This window comes from Hipposideros armiger, unplaced genomic scaffold, assembly GCF_001890085.2.
Source record: "Hipposideros armiger isolate ML-2016 unplaced genomic scaffold, ASM189008v1 scaffold_607, whole genome shotgun sequence".
Lineage (NCBI taxonomy): Eukaryota > Metazoa > Chordata > Mammalia > Chiroptera > Hipposideridae > Hipposideros > Hipposideros armiger.
The window spans coordinates 353,950-364,447 of NW_017731957.1; the positions used below are offsets into that span (position 1 = coordinate 353,950).

The window sequence follows — 10,498 nt, forward strand, 5'->3', positions numbered from 1 at the left end:
TTATTTTTTTTTGGATGGAGGCCACTATCATTTGTGATTATTATTTTCCCCAAATAAGTCAGCTGAGTTAGAAGTGTTGTCAAAGTGATATAGAAATAAATGTCGCTGGTTCTGTGTACTGTCAAAATGAGGATTAAATGCATTAGTTGCTAAATTCTGTGGAATAGACAATGTGTGTTTTGAGAAGAATGAATCTCTCTTCCATTCCAGTCTTTTTGATGATTCACAGTTGCTTGAAATGTGTGAAAGACCCAAAATTCATTTATTCATTCAAAGCCATCAATTTACTCAGCATATATATATATATATATTTTTTTAAGTGTCTGACAATTGCCAGGGACAGTGCTAAATGCTGGGGAATGATGAACAAAACCAAATGTGTTCTTTGTACTCCCAGAAATTTTAACCTACTCAGAGTCCATGTGGGAAATCCTGTAAGTTTTGTAAAGTAATTAATGAAGCAGACCTTGAAGCATTTGGAAGAGTTAGAAAGGCTGAGAAGGAGGAAAAGCTGCTGGCATGGAAATTCATTGAAAACGGGTCTCTGTATTTTCATCATTTCTGATTTCTAATTCCTTTGTTGGTCTCCGTGACATCAGTGTCAAGCCTCCAAACTCAAACTCAGGGTCAAAGTGGTGAGGGAAATACATTTCTTAAATCTGACTTTAGAAAAAAAACATTTGTGTTAAAGTGAACAAAGGCAAAGACTTTTTGTGCTGAGTTTGGGAAATGTTGAATGTCAAAGGGCAGCTCATGACATTTCCTCAGGAAAGGACACAATGGGACACACATTCCAAAGAGTTGATACATAACGTTGGATAGCTCAAGACCTGAAAACAGACTCAGAAGAGAATACAAGGGGTACTTCTTTTTCCTCCCAAAATGTTAGCTGGTCTTTTGAAGCAAATCTCCATAATTTTACTTGAATGGCACATCAGGCCCTGAATATCCCATTTTTCATGTTGAGTGATTAATTACCAAGTTGTTATACTGGTTTGGACTTTTTAAAATTGATTTCCAATTAATAATTACTTTGATAAAATACTTTGCCCTTGACAAATTCAATGAAAACTAAAACACAATGAACAGAAAACCAATCCTGCTCTTTGTAAAGCTGGTAACTTCAGGAGGTGAGGAAGAAGGAGGCTAACTGCAAAGACCATGACCCTGGACTGTACAATTGTATCTGTTAAGGGAAGTAATGTTGACTGCTGTAACAGACTGACCTCAAAATTTCAGTGTTTTGGCACAATGAAAGTTTATTGCTTGCTTTTGTCACAATTAAATGTTGTCAGTGGGCTCAGCTCTACATAGTCATTCAGGGACCCAAGATCCTTCCATGCTGAGGTACAGCCATCTGCAACAACCTCATGGAAACCCTGACATCAGCCAGGAGACAAGGGCCAATGTAAAGAGAGATGGAGAAGGCACGCCAGCTCTCAACTGCCTCAGCCTGGCAGGACAATTCACTTCTGCTCAATTTCCATTGGCAAAAATACGTCTATGGTTCTACCTAACTCTAAGGGGATCAGGAAGTGTAATATAATTGTGCACCCAAAAAGAGAAAGCCAGTTTAGTAACCTTTAACAAGTCTGTATTTTGGCACTCTCCTCAGATTTTCAAATCAGCAAAAGGGAAAACAGATTGTGACCTTTTGGCTGTAACTCCATCTACTGGGTCAGCAGCTTCTCTTCTTCATTTCTTGGTGTTTATATCTAGATTTGCTGGAGGGAGAGGGGTGAGAAAAGGAGAGAGGAAGAATCACTTGAAATGCATATTCCCCAGGCTGACATAAGACACTTTTCAGGTGATTCTCACCTCTATTTTATTCTATACTGTCACTCCCACCTAGAAAGTTTCCTCCAAAAGGGCCTATACTGAGTGTGGACACAAGAATCTCAGCACATGTCACAGTTTGCAACTTGAGCCCCTTCATTATGTGGTGTCAAGGTGCCACACTATATCCCCATGTTTTGGAGATTGGCAGCACCTCTATCCACTTATAGAACTAAGCTTACCTGCTACAGATGCTGTCATTGAGAGTCAAGATGACACTGCCAATAATGATTATCAAGCAACAAGTAACACAGTGGGTGAAGCAATCACCTTGTCATTTTCCTCTGCCCCACACAGCAGGCAAAGCTCTTATCTGTTCTGCCTCAGAAGCAGCCTCATGGATCACAACCATTCTCCTCTCACGCTCTGCCTTCCTGCCTGGTGGGCTAGAGAGATAGGAGTTATTGTCCTTAAACTAGTTTTAGAAATATTCATTATTCATTAATTTTCAGACTATTTAACAAAAGGCCACACCTCTTCTGGGTAGCTGAGATGGATGGTAACAGCTCATTGGTGCCCTCAAGCAGCCTCTCCTCCCCAGACTCTACCCATGGGCATCTTAATGAGAATTATGAGGTCCCCCCAGTTATTCTGAAGGAATCTGGGCCACATTAGATTGTAGTTTCCTGCTGAGCTGAGAGGAGCTAACAAGTGAGGCAGAGAAATAAATAAGATTGTCCCTGCTAACTCCCCCAAATGTTCCCATTAAAATAGATCCAGTGGAGGTGACTTCCCACTTATAATTGCCACCAATAAATCTATCATACCACAGATATTTCTATTAAAGCCTAACTCACCAATATCATTAAACAAAGAAAAAGGAACAGGTTTATTCATGGAGGTCTTTCATCAAGGTCATGTTTAGACTTCTGTTGTCAACTATTACCGTTTTTTTTCACACTGAAAGCTTTCTCCTTTACTATAGCCATTTGCTTCAGAGATAACATGCTTGCATTTCATAAACACATGTGAGCTTCCTACAAGGGGCTGCCCCTTGAAAAGTATTTTTTCGAGTAGATAGATATAAGTTGGCAACAAATTATTTAACCTCTCTGAGCCTTTAAAATGGGGATAATAACATTCATTTGCACCATTTTGCAAGGATTAGACAAATATAAGAAACAGTACCTTGTAGATGCTTAGTAAACATTGGCCTTTCTCTTTCTCCTTTGATTTCTCCATTTTACTCTCTCTTTCTCTTTTCTCTCTTTTCAGGAGCACTCAATAGTTTCACAGACAGGACTCCAATTGATGAGCTCGCCGAGAGCTGGGCTAAAGTTGCCCAAAAGGCAAGGTCATGAGTAGGTGCACATTCTATATAAAGGCTAATGAAATTGAGCTTGTCAAAAGCAAAACACCTTTAAAAGGATGCAAATGTTGAAGACACTGTGGGAATATGAAGGAAGCTAACTCTGCAGGGAGGTATGTCAGTGCCAAGTTCTGAAGACCCACTAGTGGTGACATCCTAGCCAGCACTTGATCCTTGGTCTCTGTGATACACTCTCCTGGCTTCTCTTCTCCTAGCTGCTTCTTTTAGGCTCCTTTGACAGCTTACCCATCTCCACTCAACTTCAAATGTTGCAGTTCTTCAAGATGCACTCCTGGGCCCTTTTTATGTCTCACTTTCCATTCTCTCCCTAAGCAAACACATCCATGCACATCACTTCAGTTACCAGGTACATTCTGATGACTTCCACATTTACTTCTCCAGCCTAGCTGTCCAGCCTGTGAGCTGTAGACCCATACATCCTGCTGTCTACATCACGTCTCCATTTGGATGTCTCAGAGCTACCTCAGATTAACTAGTGTTATTCCCACCTTCAAACCTGGTCCTGCTGCAGTGTTTGTGAGTGGTGCCTTCTTCTAGCAAGTTTCTGGGAACTTATCCTTAACTCCGCTCTCCCTTTCTCTCACTACCTTCCATCCACTCAATCATGAAGCCAGACACAAATTCTAATTACAAAAGCACCACACTCTTTCATGGGCTACAGCCATGACCTATGCTTGCTTTTCACATTCACTCAGACCCCACCCAGTCCATTCCCCAGACTCTAAATAAAAATATTTTCTAAATATTTCCTTTAATGCATCTACCTCACACCCTCCTGCATCCACTTTCTGCCAAAAACATTACAAATTCTTCCCATTGTTCTCTTAGGGTGAAATTCCATGTCCCTAACACAAGTTCAAGGACTTTATTGGTAGGGACAAGCCCTACTTATTAGTTAACTTCATCCCTTGTTGCCTCTCCTTTGCCCTGGACATCAGCCACACTGACCTCTTTAATTTCTTGTAACACACCACACTTTTCCCACCTCTGAGCCTTCACATGTGCTCTCTCTCTCTTCAGGACAACTCCATTCTTTGCTTAGCTACTTCTTGTACATCCATAAGATCTCATCTTAGAAACTATCACGTTTCATTGATTTTAAATATCCCACATTTAACATCTCTGAAATTGGGGTGCATCGATTGTCAGCTGACAGCACTTGGGACAGCCTGTCTGTATGCGCACATAAACAGCACCAGCATCAAAACTTGCAGAATGGGGTCAGTGGCTTGGCAGCAAACCCTGGACACAATACAGAGCACTATTTTAACCCCTCGGAATGAAATGATTGTGGGGTGGGAGTGGGGAAATGGTTCTGTTTAGCAGCATTCCCCAAGCAGGAGTCAAAAATATGTGAGCTCTATATTATTGCACATTTGGCTTAAGAGCACAGTAACAATAGCTTTTAGTTCTTTTATAGACTCTTTTAAGAAATATCCTATCACCAATGTTCTTTTGGCACAGGGAATGGTAATGTGTGGGAAAGCATAGATACCAAATCTAAGTGGAAGGTGATTAGGAAGAGAAGCACTCTGAATAGAAAGAATTTTAGAAATTCTTTAAGAATCTGTTTTGTTTATATTTTCTCTCTTAGTTATGCACAAAATTATATGTAATAAAGGTCTACGTCAAATTAAAAATAAGTGTTCTAAATGGTAAGAAAATCTATGTCATATTTAACTGGAAGCATAATTTTTCTTTCTTAGTGTGCATAGAATAATGGTGTGTATTATAATTGATGACATCTTAAATTTAATGAAATACAGTAGCTCCTAAGAGAAGCCTTCACTGACACCCCAAATTAGGTCATCCTTTTATATGCTCTCTCATATTCTGGTACCTCCTCATATCACTAATAATAACTGTGATAAATAGTAAATTATCTAATTAGGTATTTTAAGCCTGCAAGAGTGGAAGCTCAATATGAAAAAGAACTGTATCACTCATATTCACAGCTTTTCCCCAAAAGCTAGCATGCAAAGGTTGCTCAAGAGATATGTATTTGAATGAGTCTGATTAAAACGGTTCTCTCTTCTTTGGGTAGCTTAGAAAGACAGCTGTCCCGAAATGCTTTATGACAAGGCCCAGGCCACAGACCTTGGAAGCAGACCTGGGTGAGCGAGGCCTTTAGCCCCACTGAGAAGAAATTAAAACTCCTGGGGATGGGGGGAACCTCTGCAGCACTGGTGTACCCATACCCAAAGGCAGGTCACATCATCTCTCCCTGTGGTCCTCACAGCTCTGGTCACTCATACCTCAGGGCACATTCACAATTTATCTGGAAATGACACAATTCCTGCCCCTGGGAATTACGGCCTAGGAGTGGCAAGAGACAGTGCAACAATATAAACACAAACACACACACACACACACACACACACACACACACACACACCCCATAGCTAACCTCTTCCCTTTAAACAATCTTTCTAAAAAGGCCCTTTTTGAAAAGGAGGGAAAGCCATAGGCAGGACTTCCCTCATGGCGGTCCCTGGACAAAAGCCCTGTGCCATGCTCCTGAATGGCTCCATGCCGGCTACTGGCCAGACTTGGGAACCTTCCAGCCTCTGGTCAGCTCTGAGGCTCCCAGAAAAAGAAAGTGTACCCACAAGCCCACAGCTCAGAATCTTCCCTTCATGATACCCCCAAGAAAATGGAGCAGCAACGCTGTCTGCTTTCCATTTTTGCTTTTGAGAAGAGAAGTTATTTATGACCATGCCTGGTCAGTAGTGTCTTAGTCAGAAACCTAAGTCATTCTTGGGAGTACATGCCTCACTAACCCCTTTGTTTGCTCCTTTGGCAAGATACTCAGTCACCACTGTCTGAGTTCAGTTCAGCAGTGGAAACTTCTAACCATAGTTTGGACCCTGGAGGGGCAGAGCCTTAATGGGAGCTGCCTTTTCCACATCCTGCAAGGATTGCGAAGTTCCAGTAAGAGAACTTTTACACAATGCTTGGGGATCCGAAATGTCTATTGGGGCTCTAAATGTGCCAAGGAAAAATCCTCAGTTGTTCATTAGTGTGGTGGCTCAAAGTGCACCCCATTTTCCACCTTGATACCTTATTAAAAAGTTAGAAAATCTCCATCAGGGTGAGAAAGACAACTTTTACTTGTCAGTGGGTGGTTTTTAAAAGCCTTAGAGATTCATTCCTAACACAGCTCTATTCAAACGTGTCAAAGGCACTTACCAGTCACTCACACATGCAGGGAAGGTAGGAGACAAAAGATAGAAGAAATGAGAGCCTCCTGGGTCAAAGGAGGAATGTTTCCCTTTTGGCGGTAAGGAGCCCTTCACACACTGCTGGGGGTAATGTCAAGAGAGCTATCGCAACCCGTCTCTCTATACCCACTCAGTGGGGAGGAGTAAGATACAGCCCTAGATTTTTCAAACACTCAAGTTCTCAACAAAAACCTTTCTTAATTCAAAGCACTTACTATAGTTTATATGGGAAAATCACAGTTACTAATTTTTTTTTTTGCCATCCAATACCAAAAAATATAAAGCAGTTCAGTAACTAAGCAATTGTGCAGAAGGCCACCTGTCTCCAAATGTCCACTCTCCGTTTTGACTCGTGGGACAGACTGTTCAGGTCCCATCAATGACATGGTTGCTCAGGCATTCGCATTTCTCAGCTAACATGGTGGGGTCATGGAAACTGGTCCCTGAGATCAGTGGCCTAGTTTTTCATACTCTCCACATTGCTGGTGACCCTTCTGGAAAACATCATCAAACACTATATCTCTGGGCAAGCTGAGAGGATGGCCCAAGACAGCCCCTCCCACATAACACTTTACCAATCTAGGTGTAGTTCCAGTTTCATTTCCAGTAAACTCCAGACTCCCGATCTTGATCCTGGAGTTGGTATTTGAACTTGGACTTTTTCTCCTACACACTTTTGGTTAGCTAGCCCTTCAATATTCAGCATCCCTTGCTACCTGTAAAGGTAGAGGATTCTCTGCTTGATGCTACAGAAAACAAGCTGTGACTTTAGCTGCCCAACCTCAGCCCTCATGAGGGAAGTTTAGTGACTTACGTATATACCAGGGTAACAGAGGCAGACCCTCTCTTTCTTTTCCCTTTCTCTCTCTTTGACACCCCTTTCTTTTAACTAACTACTACACTAATAATAAAATTGACAATGATACTGAAAATACTAAGACCAGCCAAACATGTGGTCTTACCTTGACTCTGGCAATGAGTGGCCCCGAGATTCTAACATAAGTCATTGTTCATTTCCTTTGCACTGGTATTGCATCCCACCAAAAGGAAACTAGAACCTGGATTTTGTTAAGCTCTCCATTCCAATTTACCTTTATGCTGAGGAGAAATTTCATTCCAAAGGGTAATTTATTCAAAAAACTGCCAGAGCCTGGAAAGAGGGATTTCTAATGAAAGTGCCTTTTTAACCATAACTGTATCATGTCCTGACATTTATAATGAAGCCTAGAGCCAGAAATAGATTATTCAGGAACATGGGATATGTCTAAAGAGCTGGATTACGTCTCTTCCGTTTTAAATTGTGCCTCTGCCTGAGAGGGATCTGGGAGCTTCCATGTTAGTGTGATTAGGTGGGTTTCTGGAATTGCCTTTGGTCTGCCCACAGGGCTCCCTTGAGTGGTGCAGCGATGGGCAAGCAGAGACCACATGCACATGTGCATTTTTTCACAGCCAACACAGGAAAAACATAACTGCCTCCATTTCTAAGCAAGGCAGAATGCTAACCTTTCACTCTCTGTTTTATTCTTCCTTAAAATTATATTGATTTGGTCTTTTACTTTGTGATTAAGAGAGAATTTAGTTAGCAACTGAGATGTGCTGCTCTTATATTTATCTTGTTCTTGAATCCACCTTGAAATCTGGGGTAGAGAGTTGAAACGCTTTGGAAAATTAATTAAGACTTAAACGTTTGAAGAAACCACCAAGGGCTACAAAGGGGGATCATAGGCTTTTCTTGATTCAATAGGGAACTTTTTAGACATTTACAGAGGGGGAAAAAACTTGTGAAGTAGTTGTGAAAAATTGTTACATAATTTTGCTTAAAATTGTGGCTTTCCTAAATGTCATCTAAAGAAAACATAGCATTTAAGAAATCATTTAATGTAAATGAGAGGCACTAGGGTGAAGACTAGCCTTTAGAAACTTGGGTATTCTATGCAAAATAATTCAAAACAAACAGAGATTCAGAAGCCACCAAAAAAAGTGGGTAGTAAAATGGTTGGTGATGGCCAGGGACATATTGTTCTGATTGAAAAGCAGCCACCACAGGCTTTCATGCTGATGCAGGAGAGCAGCCTTCTCATCTAGGAGGATGTGTGGGATGAGTTGCAAAAGAGAGGAAAGAGTGAGACAAATAAATTCCACTTCTCTTGGCGGAGAGGAAGCTATGTACGGAGAAAAATTACATGAATTAGAGAGAGGCCATCATTCATGCAAAGATGGTACCCATCTTGGAAGGTGGGGTGACAAGTGAAGTGCTTCCAGGGGACAAACCTGCTATGGAAATAGAAGTGGAGGGGCCCAGCTGGAGAGTGAAATCCCAGCCTGCAGGGGGCAGCACTGCTCAGCCCCAGCCAGTTGTCACAACCTACAAATGCTGGCCAGAAGCAGCCAGATCTCGAGATAGTTCAAGAAAAACCAGAAAACTGGGTTTTGATTTGAACTCTCATCTACTTTAAAAGGTCAGCAACACACCTAAAACCTGACTAAAACATTGTTCCGAGGACTTTTCTGAGATTTGGCTCTCTGTAGTCACAAAAAAAAACTTTCATTAAGGGAGTAGAACAAGGGAACAGTGTTGTGAGGACAGAAGACAGAAGGAAATTGCAAATTGCAAGTCACTGGCAAGGATTTTTATGAGAAAACTTCTCTAAAGCCTCAATGTTGGAGTCATACACTAAAAATAACACATATATCTCAGAAGGTTTCTAACCTCAAGTCTGGAAGTTAAAACCAGAGTTATATTAAATAGTGATTAATAACAGTTGAATCTGAATATGAAATCACTTCTCCACAGCAAGAGGTTAAATATTTATGCTGTTATTTGAATCAGTAGTTATACTCTGGTAGAAAATTTATGAATGACTGAATTATGTGTTTTATGTCTGTTCTCTCTGTGATTTGCATGCTTAACCATTTGGTCCACATTATCATAAATCAGGTACCACTGCTCACCTGGTTGCAGCTATTGAAATTTTAAACATAACACCTAGAGAGAAATAACAAGCTCTTTTAGGGCAAGTCTTGCAACCTCTAACTTATAAAATCATGGGAATTTTCAGTAGGATTGGAATTTCTTTCCACACTCTATTGAGTTTGAATATTGCTTCATCTCATGGCAATCTTGCTTGAGGTAGTACATTCATTCCCCTATCAAGCTTCACAAGCTATAATGATGTACCCTGTAGAATTAAATAGGGGGAGCAAACACTTCTCTTCTATCTTTGTAGTGGATCAGATTACTGACTAGAAATATTCATTCCCGTATGACCTTCACCTTCATGGGCACAGCATACTTCCCTGACCTTTGACTTTGGGCTTGACCTTGGGATTTGCTTTAATCGATATGTTAGCAAATATTATGTGAGCAAAGGCTTGAAAAGCACTTTGTATGATTGGACTCATTCTCTTGGTTCTGCCATTTCTGTGAAAGGTGCTTTCACAAGGCAACTACTGCCCCTTCAGCCCAGAATGAACACATATGGAGCAGAGCCACCCCAGCTAGACTCAGCCTGATCCATAGTTTAAAAAATATGCCCAAGGGGGCCCAGCCTAGATGAGCTGCCCCAGCCAATTCCAGATCCAAGAGAGTAAATAAATGTTCTTTTAAGGTCCTGAGATTTTGGAGGGTTTTGTTATTCAGCATTATTCTAACACTAGCTAATTAATGCCTTTTAATTGGTCCCTACAATGGGTTTGCTAAGTTGGGGTGTAAGCAGTCCACTTAGGATATGGGTTGTAGATATTTTAAGCGCTGGAAGAACTGGACAAGAGTCAAAGGTCGAAGTTCAACAATAGGTTTCTTTTGGGGAAGAATCTTGAAGTCCACCCGCCCACCTTAATTAAAGAATCAGTTAAATTGGAACCGGGGATCATCCTCTTCTTAACCCTCTATTCCATCTCTCCTACTATCCACCATCCAAACATTCACTGTTTATATATCCTGTTAATTCTACCTCTTACACACATCTCAAGTGTTTCCAGTGTTCTTCATTCTCATTGCCAACACTCCGGGCCAAGTTTATCATCATCTTTTGCTTGGATTAGTACAACAGCCTCCTTCTGATCCATGTCTCATCTTGCTTCCCTCTCCTCACCAGCTTTAAAACACTTC

The 10,498-nt window shown here is 41.1% G+C and overlaps 1 protein-coding gene across 1 annotated transcript in view; it reads right to left on the reverse strand.

The window, feature by feature from the left end:
- Positions 1–1,271: 1,271 nt before the first annotated feature.
- NRN1 (neuritin 1) overlaps positions 1,272–10,498 on the reverse strand; it is a 78,380-nt gene continuing 69,153 nt past the window's right edge. The window contains exon 4 of the mRNA XM_019624775.1: positions 1,272–1,724. Coding sequence (XP_019480320.1) covers positions 1,679–1,724 — 46 coding nt within the window. The 3' untranslated portion in view covers positions 1,272–1,678. The remainder of the gene's footprint in view (positions 1,725–10,498) is intronic.